At 37.3% G+C, this 18,203-nt stretch overlaps 2 protein-coding genes across 2 annotated transcripts in view; one reads left to right on the plus strand and one right to left on the minus strand.

The window, feature by feature from the left end:
- LOC107297233 (vomeronasal type-2 receptor 26-like) overlaps positions 1-2,169 on the plus strand; it is an 8,397-nt gene extending 6,228 nt beyond the window's left edge. Inside the window, exons 4-5 of the mRNA XM_015826592.1 lie at positions 274-400; positions 1,241-2,169. Of these exons, the coding sequence (XP_015682078.1) occupies positions 274-400; positions 1,241-2,169 (1,056 nt within the window). The remainder of the gene's footprint in view (positions 1-273; positions 401-1,240) is intronic.
- A 5,086-nt stretch (positions 2,170-7,255) lies between these two features.
- LOC114923373 (vomeronasal type-2 receptor 26-like) lies at positions 7,256-16,915 on the minus strand. The gene is made up of 6 exons (XM_029286256.1): positions 16,752-16,915; positions 14,251-14,542; positions 12,818-13,681; positions 12,195-12,422; positions 11,742-11,868; positions 7,256-8,157 (listed from the first exon to the last, which is right to left on the minus strand). The coding sequence occupies exons 1-6, from the start codon at positions 16,913-16,915 to the stop codon at positions 7,256-7,258; spliced, it is 2,577 nt and encodes an 858-aa protein (XP_029142089.1).
- Positions 16,916-18,203: the final 1,288 nt, after the last annotated feature.

The raw sequence follows: 18,203 nt of genomic DNA on the forward strand, positions 1-18,203 counted from the left end.
AATAAATAAATAAATAAATAAATTTCCCCAGTGCTTGACACATAGTGCAACATTATGTTTTTATTTTAAAAATAAAATGATCTAAAACTATGCATGTAGAATTGGTTTATAAATACAAGAGCTTCTTTAAATGCTGGATGACAAGTCAGATTAAAAATTATTCCATAGACTAATACTTTTTTTAATGGGATATACAATTTACTTTATTTTCAGATGAATAAAAGAATCAAAACCTATCCTCTTCTTATTAAACACCTTTTATGTTATTTGCAGACTCTTCCCATTTCTCTTTGTAATGAATATTGTCACCCAGGATATTGGAAGAGAATAATAGAAGGGAAAAAATTCTGCTGCTATGACTGTGTTCCATGTCCAGAAGGAAAGATTTCAAACAAGATGGGTCAGTTGACTGAGGTTTAAAACAAATGTGTGGATCAGAATTAATAAATCATTATGCTGGTCATTTATATGGACCATTGCTTCTCAACCTGTGGTCAGCACAGGGAATCTAGGTGGCTTACAAAAATAAAAACCCCATATACAAACAATTAAAAAACAATAACTCTTTTCTTTATAACATTGGAATGTAAGGACATACATAACTCAACGCAGATGAAACTTATAAGTAGTAGATAATATAATAAAAGAGTTGGAAGGGATCTTGGAGATCTTCTAGTCCAACCCCCTGCTGAAGCAGGAAACCTTATACCATTTCAGACAAATGACTGCCCAATTTCTTCTTAAAAACCTTTAGTGTTTGAGCACTCACATCTTCTGAAGGTAAGGTGTTCCACTGATTAATTGTCCTCACTGTCAGGAAATTTTTCCTTAGTTCTAGATTGCTTCGCTCCTTGATTAGTTTCCATCCATTGCTTCTTGTCTGCCTTCAAGTGCTTTGGAAAATAGGTTGGCCCCCCTCTTCTTTGTGGCAGCCCCTGAGATATTGGAACACTGCTATCATGTCCCCCCTTGTCCTTCTTTTCATTAAACTAGACACACCCAATTCCAGCAACCGTTCCTTATATGTTTTAGCCTCCAGTCTCCTAAACATCTTTGTTCTCTTCTCTGCACACTTTATAGAGTCTCAGCATCTTTTTTTTTTTCATGGTGACCAAAACTGGATGCAAAGTTTCAAGTGTGGTCCTACCAAGGCAAGCATCCAGTTATCAGACAGGTTTCTCTGTATTTCCAGAAATAAATAATAATGAATTAATATGACCTTTTTTTCCTTTTAATCTAGAGATGGAAGATTGTTTTAAATGTCCTGAAGATCAATATCCAAGCAAAGAGCAAGATCAATGTCTTAACAAAACAATGAGTTTCCTCTCCTTTGAAGAAACTTTAGGGATTTCTTTGGCATCAGCTGCTATTGCTTTTTCTACGATGACAGCCTGGATTCTTGGAACTTTTTTGAAGTACAAAGATACTCCTATAGTTAAAGCCAACAATCGAGACCTGACTTACATTCTTCTTGTGGCTCTTTTGCTCTGCTTTCTTTCTTCCTTGTTATTTCTTGGTCAACCAGGGAAAGTCACCTGTTGTCTTCGGCAACCAACTTTTGTTATTGTTTTTTCAGTGGCTGTTTCTTGTATTTGGGGCAAAACCCTCACTGTGATTATGGCTTTCATGGCCACCAAGCCAGGCTCCAAAATGAGGAAATGGATAGGAAAAAGATTGGCCCTTTTTATTGTTCTTTCCTGCTCTCTTTTCCAAGCCAACATCTGTATTGTATGGTTGGCAAACTTTCCTCCATTCCCTGAGTTAGATATGCATTCCCTTATGGAAACCATGATTTTGCAATGCAACGAAGGTTTCATTCTCATGTTTTATTGCGTCCTGGGCTATCTGGGTTTCTTGGCTACTGCCAGCTTTGTTGTGGCATTCCTTGCCCGTAATTTACCTGACAACTTTAATGAAGCCAAATTTATTACTTTCAGTATGTTAGCTTTTTGCAGTGTGTGGGTGTCCTTTGTGGCAACCTACCAGAGCACTAGAGGGAAAGCCATGGTGGCTGTGGAGATCTTCTACATCTTGTCCTCCAGTGCTGTTTTACTGGGATGTATCTTTTTCCCAAAATGCTTCATCATTGTGCTGAGGCCAGAATTGAACAACAGGGAACAATTAATTAATAAAAAGAAATTAAAACATGTAAATATAATTTACCAATAATATTGTCAAGTTTAAGTGAAGAATATGAGTATCCAAGTAATACATGCAGAATTATTTTAGTTTAATCAAACTTTAAAGATTATACAGTTAGTATGATTCCTAATAGGCAGGTTAGTTCTGTATTCAGGAAGCAAAATGATTTTAATGAAATGTATTTACATACATGATTTGAAGATAAAGCAGCATATAAATTTGATTGAAATCAGTCAATATTTAGTTTTTGTCTTAACTCCATCAATTTGGAATCCAACTTCCAACATCCCTAGGAGATGCAAAATTTGGCTTACCTCTTCTTCCAGACATGATGGAGTGAGCAGATATGATTGGATGATGCAGGCCACACTTGGAATACTGCATCCAGTTTTGGTCAAAACATGTTAAGACTCTAGAAAGAGTACAGAGAAGAGCAACGAAGATGATTAGGGGGCTGGAGGCTAAAACATATAAGGAACAGTTGCTGGAATTGGGTATGTCTAGTTTAATGAAGAGAAGGACGAGGTGTGACCTGATAGCAGTGTTCCAATATCTCAGGGGTTGTCACAAAGAAGGGGGAGTCAAGCTATTCTCCAAAGCACCTGAAGGCAAGACAAGAAGCAATGGATGGAAACTGACCAAAGAGAGAAGCAATCTAGAACTAAGGAGAAACGTCCTGACAGTTAGAACAATTAATCAGTGGAACAACTTGCCTCCAGAAGCTGTGAATGCTTCAACACTGGACGTTTTTAAGAAGAGATTAGACAGTCATTTGTCTGAAATGGTATAGGGTTTCCTGCCTGAGCAGGGGTTGGATTAGATGACCTCCAAGGTCCCTTCCATCATCATCGTCATCATCATCATCATCATCATCATCATCATCATCATCATCATCATCATCATCATCATCATCATCATCATTATTATTATTATTATTATTATTATTATTATTATTATTATTATTATTATTATTATTATTATTATTATAATCCAGGTTGATGCCATGAAAGTCTTCAAAGATCAAAATCAACACCTTGAATGAGATCAAGAAGCAAATGGGCAACCAACACAGCTGACAAGAGCAGCAATTTAAAGGTTTACATAGCTTACACATGCCACTGCATTGTACATTAACTGAAGCTTCCAGATGATCTTCAAAGGCAGCCCATTGTGGAACACATTGCAATAGTTCAGATAGGAGCTCAATAAGGCATGAGTGACAGTGAGCAGAATTTCTCAGTCCAGGAATGACTGAATAGTAGAATAGAATAGAGCTGGAAAGGATCTATACCATTTCAGACAGGTGACTGTCTAATCTCTTCTCAAAAACCTCCAGTGATGGAGCACCCATGATTTCTGAAGGCAAGCTGTTCCACTGGTTAATTGTCCTCACTGTTTAGAAGTTTCTCCTTAATTCCAAATTGCATGTAAAGATCCTCCTGGCTATGGCTGTGTAAAATTGTTCCTGGCCATGGCTGCCATCTGTTCTTCCAGAAGGAGCTAAGCATACAAGACTTCCAGATGCTATGCTGGATCTGTCTGGGGTAGATATTTTATTATGCTGTTTATAAATTGTGTTGTTGAGGTGAGAGGAGAAGGGTGTTAGGCTAGCTATCCAGGTATTCCAATATTTCAAGATTATTTAAAATCAAAAGTAACAAAACTTCCTTAGATAACTCAAATACAGAATGGAATATATAATTCTATGTCCAAATAACCTAGATGTTTGCTATCTTTTGTTAGTGTTGTTTTATTAAATCCACAACATCTTCTAGGAGAAATCTGAAAACATCCTAACAAACTAAAGTTTTATCAGCATGTAAGAACAATTGCAACCCCCTGCTCAGGCAAGAAACCCTATACCATTTCAGACATATGATTGTCCAATCTCTTATTAAAAACTTCCAGTGTTAGAGCATTCACAACTTCTGGAGGTGAACATGTCTTTCTAACCCTGCCTCCCTCCCCCCCTGAGCCAGGTGACCTGCCATCCTACCAATCACTTTATCACTTAAAAATCCTTTGATTCTCATCTGAAAGTGATAAAATGAAGAGGAAAAACTAGAATTAATATATAATATAACTCACACCCCTTATGCCTGTTGTAGTCGAGGTACAGGTGAATGAATGGTAGGATGGCAGGTCATCTGGCTCGGGGGGGGGGGAGGAGGCAGGGTTAGAAAGACATGATCACCTCCGGTGATGAACAACTTGCCTCCAGAAGTTGTGAATGCTCTAACACTGGAAGTTTTTAATAAGAGATTGGACAATCATATGTCTGAAATGGTATAGGGTTTCCTGCCTGAGCAGGGGGTTGGACTATATGAGATGGAGGGGGTACATCCATCTGTCTCTTTTTGACCTCTTAAAAGCATTCAAAAACATCAATCATAGTATCAGTCTAGACCAGCTCCAGGAATTGGGGATGAGTGGTATTGTTTTGTGCTGGTTCTCCTCCTTCCTCTTAATTGGCTTCAGTTGGTGTTGATAAGCAAGGAGAATCTGGCCATGACCCCTACTTTGAGGGTGCCTCAGGGCTTGGTTCTTTCTCCTGTCCTTTTTAACATGAAATCATTGCATGAGGTAATTTATCAGTTTGGGGTGATATATCATCAGCATGGTGATGATACTCAGCTTTATATCTCTACTCCAGGCCCCTTGAGTGGTGCTGTGGATTAACCATCCTGTGTCTGAAGACTATTTGAGTCTGGATAGGGTGAACAGACTCTGACTCAGTCCTAGAAAAATGGAGTAGCTGTGTATTTGGATCTTCTGGAAACAAGATTCTTCCATCTCTAGTTTCTGGATGGGGTGGCCCTACCCCAGACAGACCCATTGTACAATCTGAGGCTTCTCCTAGACTCACAGCTCCTACTTGAAAAGCAGGTGGCAACTGTGGCTTGGCGACCCTTTACACATCTTCAGGAAGTGCACCAGTTGTGTCCATTCCTGGGCTAAGAGGTTCATTTCACCATCACACAAGCCCTTGTTAATCTCTTGCTTAGATTACTGTATTGTGTTCTACATGAGGCTTGCTCCTGAAGAACATTTGCACATCAAGCATTATTTTGTAAGTTGCACTGGCTGCTGGTGTGTTTCTAGGTACAATTCAAGGTAGTGATTGTCACCTTTAAAGCCCTATATGGCTTGGGACAGGATCATCTGAAGAATATTTTTTCAAGAGATTCCCATTCAATCCAACAGATTAGGCATGCTGCCGATTACATCAGCCAAACAGTGTTCACTGGCAAGTACAAGAACACAGGTTTTTTTCCTCTTTAACCGTTATTTTATGGAGTATTCTCCACTCAGAGATTAAAACAGATCCATGTTAGCTTTTTGGAAAGCTTTAAAAATGTGAATATGTACCCTGGGACTTAGAATATATATGGGACCCATTACTTGGCTTTACTAGTAGCTGATTAATCATCATGGCTGATACTGGCAGTACAGTGATTACAATGAAGGCTACTTCTGCTGACTGCCAGCAGTTCTGCAGTTCAAGTCTCACTGGTTCAAGGTTGACTCAGCCTTTCATCCTTCCAAGGTCAGTAAAATTAGGACCCAGATTGTTGGGGGCCATATGCTGACTCTGTAGAGAGGGCTGTAAAGCACTGAAGTGGTATATAAGTCTAAGTGCTATTGCTATTGCTATTTGTACTTATTTATTTTGTGAATGGTTTTATTGTTTTAACACTTTTTAAAATTCATTTAATTATTTTATAATAATTGATTAATTGATTGATTGAATATAAAAATTAGATTATCAAATCACATCTTTTTGTTAATCTCCATTACACTTCACTTAACTACCACTAGTTTCAAACTCTCTGTTGCAGAGCCTTCATACTTTAGCAAATGATGTACCACATGCACACATTCATTCTTTTAGCCTGCTAAATTTCCAAGTGCTTATATTTTTTTTAACCCAACAATAAGTTAAACAAACTTTTATTTTTCTTTGGTTATTGCTATACCTCTTAGTGATGAAGAGGATTTGCTTATTTGTGTATATAGTCATTATTTTAAAAACCTATAATAATTCTCTGATAATAATTCAGAGAATTTTTTCACATCTATTGTGTATGTGTGTATGTGTGTATGTATGTATATATGTATGTATGTATGTATGTATGTATGTATGTATTTCAGAAATATTATGACTTCCTTCCCTCCTTCTTTTTGTGGGAAGTCAGCCCCCCACCCAGAGAAATAAATATTTTAAAGGCAGAAACCACCACCCTCCAAGTCTCTCTGCCCCAAACAGAAACCAGGTCTGCAGAAATGCAGATGTGATAATCTTGTCAGAATGATTGGAGCCAGGAAGCTTGGAATATGACCTTTGGGATCTAATAGGATTAACCCACCACCACCAGAATACCAAAAATACACACTCAGACTCAGGTCAAATTTCATGCCACAGGAACAATTCCAAACACAAAAGCCCAAGAAGGTATAAAAACCCATCGCTTCCAGCTTTCCTAGAGCCATCTTTCTTAGACTGGACCCTGATGAAGATTTTTCTTTCAACTCTTTCTTTCTTTCTTTCTTTCTTTCTTTCTTTCTTTCTTTCTTTCTTTCTTTCTTTCTTTCTTTCTTTCTTCCTTCCTTCCTTCCTTCCTTCCTGAACTGAAAGCACAATTAATGGCTAACATATCATATAATGTAAGAATTTGGCAATATACTGAGAAAATACATCATTAGAGTTACCTGGGGTAAGATGCTCAGCCAATAAATTTTATAAATAAATAAAAAATACTTAATGATTATTTTTATTAATTGCTCCCTGTTGTTTATTTTAGATGTCAGCACAATTATAAACATTTAAGGGGGAAAAGATACATCCAAGTAAAGCAGCACAAGTAAAGCATATGGAAAAGATCTCCATGGCTACCATTAATTTCCCTTTAGTGCTCAGATAGGTTGACAGAAAGATGGTGCACACCCTGAAGAAACAAACATGCTAAAAGCAATGAATTTGTTTATCAGAAGATGACAGATAATTTATAGGCAACAAAATCCATGATGAAGCTGCTGAAGACCATAAGACCAATCTTTAATTTTCCTTTGCTAATTTACTTCCCATGTAAGTCATAAAAAATATAGACCTAATTTAATTATTTTGTTTGATTAGTTGGTGTCTGCTATTAAGTTCTGGCCTGAAGACAATGATGAAACATTTGGGGGAAAAGATACATCCCAATAACCCAGCACTGGAAGACAAGATGGAGAAGATCTCCACAGCCACCATGGCTTTTCCTTTGGTGCTCAGATAGGTTGGAACAAAGGAGATCCACACACTGCAGAACACCAACATGCTGAAAGTGATGAACTTGGCTTCATTAAAGCTGTCAGGTAAATTACGGGCAAGAAAAGCCACAATAAAGCTGGCAATAGCCAAGAAGCCCAAGTAGCCTAGGACACAATAGAACATGAAGATGGAGCCTTCGTTGCATTGCAAAATCATGATTTCTTTAAGGGAGTGCATGTCTAACTCAGGGAATGGAGGAGATGTTGCCAGCCAGAGAATGCAAAGTCCAGCTTGAAAAAAAGAACAAGAAAGGACAATGGAAAGAGACAATTTTTTCCCCAACCATTTTCTCATTGAAGAACCTGGCTTAGTAGCCATGAAAGCTATAACCACAGTAATAGTTTTAGCTAACACACAAGAAACTGCAGCTGAAAAGATGATGCCAAATAATGGTTGACGGAGAAGGCAGATTACTTTCCCTGGTTGACTAAAGAATAACAAGGAACAGAAAAAACAGAGCAGAAGGGCAATGAGTAGTGTGTAAGTGAGGTCCCGGTTGTTGGCCTTGACAATGGGAGTATCTCTACGCTTAAGGAAAATTCCGAGCACACTGATTGTCAGGAGGGAGAAGGAAACAGCAGCTGAGGCCAGACTAATCCCTGAAGGTTCTTCAAAGGACAGGAAACTCATTGTTTTGTTAAGGCATTGATCTTGATCCTTGTTTGGATATTGATCTTCAGGACATTTGAAACAATCTTCTGTATCTAGATAAAAGATCAAAAGAAAGCTCACTTATTTCCTACTTACCACTTTTTCATAAATATTTTACGTGACTATTTAAAGCCTGATATTTATTTTGTGATCTTTCTCTCTGTAGCTGTATTCCAAAGGTTATTCCAAGCACATTATATCCAATAGAGGAGTGCAATTCACATCAGAGTTCTGGAAAGAATTCCTAGCTCTGTTAGGGACCACCCAGGGACTGTTATCTAGTCATCATCCGCAAACGAATGGTGGCACTGAATGGTCAACCTCAGTACTAGAACAATATTTAAGATGCTTTATTAATTACCAGCAGAACAACTGGACTGACCTACTTCCATTCACCAAAGTCACCTACAATAATGCTGTTCACTCCAGCAGGGGCTATACTCTGTTCCAAGTAGCCAAGTAGTTTTAATCCAATGCCAGAACTTTCCTCTGCAAAACCTGCCATCCCTTTGTTAAAGGAGTAGATTGCACAATTAAAGAACACCTGGCCAATTGTCAGGAAAGCCTTAGATGAGACTAGGCAAGCATATAAAATTCAAGCAGATAAAAAGAGGATCGAACCAAAACCTTTTACTGTAGGGGAAAAGGTTCACTTATCCACCAAATACCTAAAATTCCTCTATGGCAGCAGTTCTCAACCTATGGGTCACGACCCCTTTGGGGGTCGAACAACCTTTTCACAGGGGTCACCTAAGACCATCAGAAAACACATATTTCCGATGGTCTTAGGAACTGAGACTCCACGCTCTTCTACGAGACCATAGCTCCCCCCGGCAACTGGAAGCCTCCCCTGACCACCGGCAACACAGGAGGGGCGGTGGCATCTCTGTCGCCCAGCTGGCTTCTGGGGATTCCCCCCGGCGCCTGGCGAGAGGGAGAGGCAGCCGCGGTGGGAGGCAGTTCCTCCGGCGTCTGGCTGACTTGCCACCGATGCCCAGCTGATTTTTGGGACTCCCCCTGTGTCCAGTGAGAGCGAGGGGCAGCTAAAGGAAGAGACAGTCCCTCTGGCGTCCGGCTGGCATGCCTCTGATGCCCAGCCGGCGGTAGGGACTTCCCCGGCATCCGTGTCAATGGAGGGAGGTGACCGCGGTGCATGGCGGCCTTGCCGACTCCCAGGTGGTCCTCGGGATCCGGGTGGTACCCCGGGGTGGCATACAGACGTCGGCTGGCTGCTGGCTGCTCCTTCCCTGTCCCCCACCAGTTCATGTCAAGCCCAGGGGCTTGACACTCTGCTTATAAAGTTTTCGGCGAGCCGTTTCCAAAACTAGGGACAAAGCTAGAATTCAGAAATAATCGCCCATTCAAAGCCATGCAAGAAATGGGCGGAGGGGGGGAGAAAAAGAAGAACGAATGCATGGAATTAAAAGCGCTTCTCCTCCTCTCCCCCACCGAGGGGGCTTTTTCCTGCATCCCACACGTATTTTGCAATGGAGTGGGGCATCGGCGCCGGACATGTTCCACTCCGCGCGGTCCCCCAGGCAAATGTGGCAAGTGATGGGCAGCGTGAGAGACAATGTAACACTCTGAACGTTCTGAGCCATTGTGATGTTTTGAATCCCGCAAGCATGAAAGTACCAACCCACCAAGCTGCAAGCGCCACAGCAGGGATGGAAAGGGGAACCCCTCGCTTTTCCAACTCTCACGCTGCTTAAGGCTTCGCATACAGTGAGCCACCGAGGCCAATTTCCTCTGTGAGAAGAGAACGCTTTCCCTCTGCTCCCCCCACCTGAACTCTCCTCCTCGAAAGGGGCGGGGCTGAGAGACAGGAGCTCCTCCAGTGCCATGGTGGGCGGTTCTTAGGGAAATTACCCTCCTCTCTGGCCGTTTTGAAATAAAATAATAAAATATACTAAGGTCAATTTGGGATTCATTTCACTCCAAATGCAAAGCTGGGAGATGTAGAGAATGATTGGAAAGTTGTCATTTCTATAACTGAATCTTTTTCGAATAACCAGGAAGAAGACTATCCTAAATTTTCTAAATAGAATAGAATAGAATACAATAGAATAGAATAGAATAGAATAGAATAGAATATAGACCAGACCAGAATAGAGTAGAGTAGATTAGAGTAGAGTAGAGTAGAGTAGAGTAGAGTAGAGTAGAGTAGAGTAGAATAGAATAGAATAGAATAGAATAGAATAGAATAGAATAGAATAGAATAGAATAGAATAGAATAGAATAGAATAAGAAATGGAATGGAACAGAACAGAATAAGAAATGGAATGGAACGGAACGGAACGGAACGGAACAGAATAAAACAGAACAGAACAGAACAGAACAGAACAGAACAGAATAGAATAGACAATATGGAAGAGAGAATAGAATAGACAATATGGAATAGAGTAGAATAGAATAGAATAGAATAGAATAGAAGAATAGAATAGAATAGAATAGAATAGAATAGAATAGAATAGAATAGAATAGAATAGAATAGAATAGAATAGAATAGCATAGCATAGAATAGAATAGAATAGAATAGAATAGAATAGAATTATGTTCAATTTGTAACAATGAAAATACATCCTGCATATCAGATATTTACATTACAATTCATAACAGTAGCAAAATTACAGTTATGAAGTAGCAACAAAAATAATTTTATGGTTGGGGGTCACTACAACATGAGGAACTGAATTAAAGGGTCGCGGCATTAGGAAGGTTGAGAACCACTGCTCTATGGGGTATGTATATATAGTTTCCAAATGAAAACCCTATATCTAAAATGAATTAAAAAATAATTATTTTCCCAGTTTGTATTTCCTTGAAATTTGGAGGAAGTGTTTTGAAAATGGTGCTCTCAATATTTTGAAAGCCACTATGATATTTTCAAAATTTGGGGAATATTACTCAATAAGATTAACATTAGTTAATTACTTCCTGCACTAAAGAATCATTCTTAACAATAAAAAAAATGATGAAACAATTTCTTTGTAGACAGTGTCATAAAGAATGGAAAGATTTCATATTATATATACTGGTTGAAAGTGTCCTCTACACAACAGTTATATCATGTTGAATATTGAACTTTTCCATTAAATTTTACAACAATTAATTAGATAATGTTCAATTTTCTTCCCCTCAATATGCATTATATTGCAATGCAGTATTTGGATGACAACCTTAGAAAATATTGTTGGACCACTATACAGTCTTGGTCCACAGAAGAGATCTACAGGACCATCAAAAAAATAATGTTTGTATCCCACTCTGTATTCTTATATCTGGCACAAAAGGACAATAAAAGAAGAGATTTTGTGTGGTTTACAGTATTCTGCAAGATATATTATTTTAAAACCTGAGTGGTTATTAATAACTGAAATTATTAATAACTGAGATTTATAGGGTTAGATTTAGGGTTAAGATTAGGTTTCCCATATTCCTTGCTTTACAGGCTCAAAAACCTCAATTTTAGTAAGAAATAAATAACTGAGATTTATAGGGGTTACCCATGCTTCTTGCTTTACAGGCTAGAAAACCTCAGTTTTAGTAAGAAATAAATATGTGCAGCTCAACCAATGGTAATATTTGATGAAACAATTCCTTTGTTCTCAGATTTTTATATAGGTCCATAACTGACCTATCTTGCTTGAAATCTTCCCCTGTTGACATGGGACACAATCGTAGCAGCAGAAGCTTTTCTCTTCAGATTTTCTCTTCCAATATCCAGGGTGACAGTATTCATTACACAAAGAAACCGGAAGAACCTACTCATAACATGAAAAAGTTTGCACAGGTAATTGCCAAGTTATTCGGCTGTTTCATCAGCTGAAAATACATTCAACTAGGCACCCTATAAAGTGGGGGTGTCAAACTGCCGGCCCATGGGCTGCATGCATTATAGCTAAACTGCACCCACCCTATTGCTGGCAATGGAAAAAAAGTCACGATAAGTTGTGACACATCACGTGACATTGCAAATTTGATACCCCTGCTATAAAGAGAATCATGACCAGCAGAGATCCATTTTAACTGAAACCTTTTCCATTATTTAAAGAAGTTGTAAAGAAAATACATTTATGCATTTCCATACCTGATTAAAACCTTTGTGCCATTCTATCAGATTTTCATTAATGATCAATTCATTTCCATAAGATGCATCAGGATCTAGCTTTCCAACTTGCACCGTCCTGATGGACTTGTTTGGAAAAGCGATCATATTGATGATGCTAAATCCACCTGCAACTTCCCTCTTCTCATTAAAAGATATTCCCTGTCCTGCTGCATTGTTGAAAGAAATGTCTTGAAGAAATTGGTGGAGCTACTTGAAAGAGGAAAAAGAAAGCAATGAAGTTGAATTAACAAAGTAAAAGAAATCAACATAAATCCATGTTTTATTTCCAAAACTCATTATGCAGTTTTATTGGACAAAATGCCAATATAAATCAAAGAACTATTATATATCCAGTTTTCCACAAAAGAGCAAGAAGTCAACCTATCAGTGAATAAGATATACAGAATTGTGTGATGCAATCTTTTTTGAGAAGAAAGTTCAGTGTAATCTAATTGGAACAGACAAGGTCATTAAGTGTTTTTATCATAACTATTTGAACAGATTGTGCCTGAAATTAATGCTTAGCTCATTTTGTGAGCTAAAATATTTTGAAATATGTTGTTCATTGAAAAGAAAAAAAATCTTTGCTGGAGATGAGTTACCTTAAAAGGTTGTAGTTCTGGAGATTCAGCTATTTTATCTGCAAAGATTTTTTTGAGATTTAATCCCTTTGACAGCATGCTATGCAAAGAAAGAGCCACAGCATTAACACCATTATAGATACTGTAGCTGTGGCCGGTCATCTGTAACTGAAACAGAGATTCAGGAAGGTTTCCCAGTCCTTCTTCCCCAGTGCATTCTTGACTGCCCAATGATGACAATCCCGAATTAGGAAAGAAGCAGTCAAATGCATGCTCCCAAAAATGGTTTCGAAACCCATCTCCAGGGGTTGAATATGGTTTTATGGACTGAAGAAATTCCTTGAATTCCTGATTTTCACCTGAATGGATTTGAAAGGAAATGGCCCCATCATAAAACTGGAGATTCCAATCCCTTTGGGATCCTGGTAGCATAAAATCAATTTGGCTTGTGGTGATCCACACCTTGCTTAAAGATGCATTTTCCTTATTTGCAGCATCCCATACAGATTTGAGAGCTGTGAGCCACGCAAGTGTAAAAGATTCTCCGTAGATGATATACGTATTTGTTTTAACATCTGTGAAATGTGCATAAAAGTTAAACATTATATCATTAAATTTGCCCAAGTCATCCAAACAGAATAATTTTGGGAATCTTTGTGTGAAAGCTAAACAGATTCCCTGCTCAGAAAACAAGGGCTCCAATTTCTGCAAAAAGTGTTCTCCACTCTCAGTGTCCGCAGCAAAGAGCCCAATCCATTTCCATCCAAATCGTTGAAGCAATCGGATAATCCCGATATACTGAGGAACTTCATTTGGGGCCATAAAGTAAAGTGAAGATGATTGACAGCTATCAATTTCTTCCAGGGGAAATGATCCATACGTGAGCTAAAAGAAAACATAAAGACATTATACATAGGAGTTAAAAAGAGGTTTTTGTTTTGGTCATGTATTTTTATGGATCACTTGAAAAAATTGTCTGACAGATTAGAATTTACACCTGATCCTAATTTCTCAAATTTTGAGAATATGGTTAAATTTCTGGGCATTGATGTTTTTTCAACAAATGTGTTAAAATATCATTGGCATTCATCAAGAAGGGTCTAGGCCAACTCATCACGGCCAACTTGCCACAGGAAATGATTCTTATAGAAGAAATGATGGAATAGAATCATTAAAGAAAGGATGCCAAAAGAGGGAGAAAATGAAATGTGAATGACAAAAATTAAAATATTTTTTAATAATTTAATATTAATTAAATTGAATTCTTGAATTGTCCTGAGGTGAGTTGTCCCACTGCCAATGTGAGTTCCACACCAATTTTTATTTTGAGTCACTTGTTAAGTCTTAGATGAGATTTATGAGAATGAAGTGTTCTTTGGTGCACTTAATCAATTGATTAATTCTTTAAATTAATTAACAGGAGCAAGATAAATCCCCATACCCATGGAACTCGCCTGTGGAATTTTGTAGAACTTTACAATTTCTTCCATATGGGATGAGGTATCTGATCCAAGTCCTCCAATGATGGCCAGGATAATTTTCTGACATCCACATTTGTAGTTGGGGAGAAATCTATCTGATTTGAAAAGTAAGTCCAGTGTAGTCCGATAGGTCATCTTAGGATTGTTGTAGCTGTCATAGATGTGGAATCCAAGGGTAACATTGGGCAAGATTTGTGCATTCTCATTGATCTCCTTGACAGCAAAGGCAAAAGAAAGGACATGCTGGTAGAATTTTGTAATCACACTGCAAATACAGAAAGTCTTTCATGAAACAATTGTACAATGTATAGAAAAGTAATGAGAAGTATATTTATTTAATTTTACCAAATTTATTGGCTGCCTATCTTACCATGGGATCTTCCCTGAACTCACAAAATATATTTATAATTCTATATTTCAAAGAAAGTCAGACACTGAAAATAGATGCTTGTCCTATTTTTCATTCATTTTTACTCTTTCACCAAAAACAGTTTTTTTCATTATATGAATCTTCATCCATCATTTAAGTATCATACTATTCTGTGGCAATCTGTAATCTCATCACTTCTCCCCTTTCTAAATATTATGATATTTTAGTGGAAGAACAGCTTTCACATTTAGTATGGAGTGAAAACCATCCAGAAAATTCATAAAAGAAATGGGTTAATGGGTCAACCTACTCTCCAAAGCACCTGAAGGCAGGACAAGAAGCAACGGATGGGAACTAATTAAGGAGAGACCCAGCCTAGAATTAAGGAGAAATTTCCTGATAGTGAGATCAATTAATCAGTGGAATGACTTGCCTCCAGAAGTTGTGGGTTTTCCATCACTGGAGGCTTTTATGAAGAGATTGGACAACCATTTATCTGAAATGGTATAGGATCTCCTGTCTGAGCAAGAAGTTGGACTAGAAGATCTCCAAAGTCCATTCCAAATCTGTTATTCTATTATTCTGTTTATATGTTACTCTGCCCCTCTTATTTTTTTCTGGCAAAATGTTGTGATCTCAGAAAAGTGAGAAAAAGTAATATAGAATCTCAGATAGTTTCTGAGATATATATTCATCAAAGAACTGCTCACATAAAGCATTTATGATCTGAAAAGCCATCACTCCCCTGTGAAGATCACTTGGTGGGTGCCTTTAATGTGGAAAGGATCACTATTTTGGGAATAGGGAAAGGATCACTATTTTGCATCACAGGGAACATTGAGAAGAACAATATATCAGACGCAAGATTACGATGCTGATCCTCTAAATGTTACCTCCTACATATCCATCTTCTCCCCATTTAGATTTATCATGTTGATTTTTCTCAGTGCACTTCTTAAAAATAATCACCCTAAACTTTCATTTCAACAAGGATGCTACTATATGCTTGAATAGTAACTGGGAAAGTAAAATCTGTCTGCATAAATGGAGAAAAAAGCAATAGAAGAAATGAACATGATTAGCCCTATTTTTCTCCCCTCCCTCCCATTTCTACAATAACAAATCAGAGTCTGCAGTGGTTCCACTTCAGATTCAGAACCATCCCAGCCTCACAGCCCACCCACTTCAATACAGGTTATAATTTTGAAGTTGGCTTGGGAAAGAACTGGCATCTACAAGGGAGACCAATAGCTTAGAATGCAGTGTGAAATTCTCCAGAATCTTTGAGAAAAAATACTCTTCAGTGGGTGACTTAGCTAAGAATGAAAAAAAATCCTAATTTCTGCCTATGTTGCAAAAGAAAGATACTGCTAATCTTTACTTTTAGCTAATGCTGATCTATTATTTATTACAGGAATTTTTATCATGATTTACATTACCCCCAGGAAGTTACTCATAAAACATTTAAGGCAATGATGAATTCATTAAGTATTATTAAATATATCTATCCGGATGGGCAAAAAAATCTGCCCCTTTCATTGCTTCAAACACTATGTTATATTTCAATAAAAAAAATCAAATTTCAGGTAATATTTTGAGCATTGTGTTTTATGCAGATTAACTTACTAAATTTCCTTAGTTATAATCTTTTCAGTTATGCACAGCATCCTAGGTAAATTTCTAATTTTATCTTTTAAATGAACTTATCTAAAATTGGATATTAATGCTCTTTCTTATGGATACATTTCTTTTCTGGAAAAAGGAAATTAACTCTATTCTTTTATTTAACAAGGGAACCGTATATTTTAAAATATTTCTTCATTATATTAAATCTCCTTTCCTAAGGATTTGTTATCTAGCTATTTAGTCATTATGTTTAATCTATATAACATTTTATTTAAAATAAAATTGATGGGAAACAAAAGTCTTATTTAATCTACAGCCAAAACTCTCAGAAACTGAAGTGATTGCTTGATCATATAAAGCTTCCTTCTACTTTCTTTAGGCACCTTTTTTCATAGAGACAGGTGTAGTCATCTAGAAAAACTGAGAAAAAACAACAACAAGGAATTATTAGGTGAAGAAAGGTGTGGGATTTTCTTACTCTGAAAATTCATAGAGCTCCTGAGATGGATGTTCATAAAATAAATGCTCACTGAAGGCATAGATGATCTGTGAAGTCATTCCTCCAATGAGGAGATCACCGGGTTGATACCATTTATGTGGAATTGGAATGGGATCAACCTCTGGACACTTGAGTGCTTTCATTTTGATCACTGGGAACATCAGAATGAACAAAACATCTTCCAAAAGAGGTCTCCAACATTTCAATCCACACCAATGGATCTGACCTAGCATACTGGATTTTCCCAACACACTTCCAAAGAGAAAAGCATCAATCTAAACTTTTCACTTCAATGGAGATACAGACATGTCCTTGAATAATGACGGAGACTTCTACAACTCAGATTTTAAATTGGTCTGATCAAAGAGAGAACAGATGCTGGAGCAAATGAATCCAATAGCCCTGTTTGGCTGCTCCCGCCATCCCAAGCTCTCTATGGAACTAGGATTAGTTTATAACCTCTTTCAAACTTGCTTTCTGCTTTTCACTGCTTTCTGGAAAATCTCAGGAGCTTTGAGCAAATAAACAAATTTGGACCAATTCCAGGAAGAGTTAATTATTTATTAAAATACTTTCTCCTGTATATATAAACACATGCATGTTAATTGTCAATTTGACAAAGTGTTCCTCCTCTTTCTGAAATAAAAGTAATTTTAAAAATCAGATGATATTTTTACAATAACATGCATACATGGACACAGAAAGAAAGATGATGCATGATACAGAAAGAAAAATGGATTTAACTATTTTCATTCAGAATAGCTTTTCTGTATTCTTGCATACAGTCATGACTTGTTGGGTCATTCTTTCAGAGATATTTCCTTATCAGATTCTTCAATGACTTCAACAATGGAACAGCTTCCAATGAATTCCTTCACTGGAAAACTTCTTAAAATTTAAAGGGTTAGAGTTGTGCATGCTTTGAAAATAGCAGATGTTGAACTCTACAGCACAGAAAATGTTTTATGGCATTTTGCCTTATGTCAGAAAATGCTTTGTAAAATTTGCCAAATTCAAATTCCACCACAGTCATGGGTATCAAATTTTGGACACATTCTGTGAATTAGCCCATATAAAGTACCTTTCCTAAAAAAAGATTTTGTTCTAGGATGCAATGTTTTGGCCAATAAAGTTTACAGACACAATAATTCGAGTACTATATAGATTTAGTTTAATAATGATGTCTGAGTATTAGAATATCATTATTCCCCTCTCTCATCTTCTATCTCTCTCTTTTTATTTTTATTTGGTTATTGCTGTTGCTTCCTACACCTCTTAGTGATGAAGAGGATTTGCTTATTTGTGTGTATATAGTCATTATTTTAAAAACATGTATGTATGTATGTATGTATGTATGTATGTATGTATATGTTTGTATATGTACATATATTGCTGTATATATATAATTTGTGTGTATGTGCATAAACACAT

Source organism: Protobothrops mucrosquamatus, unplaced genomic scaffold (assembly GCF_001527695.2).
Source record: "Protobothrops mucrosquamatus isolate PMUCROS unplaced genomic scaffold, P.Mucros_1.0 scaffold3197, whole genome shotgun sequence".
NCBI lineage: Eukaryota > Metazoa > Chordata > Lepidosauria > Squamata > Viperidae > Protobothrops > Protobothrops mucrosquamatus.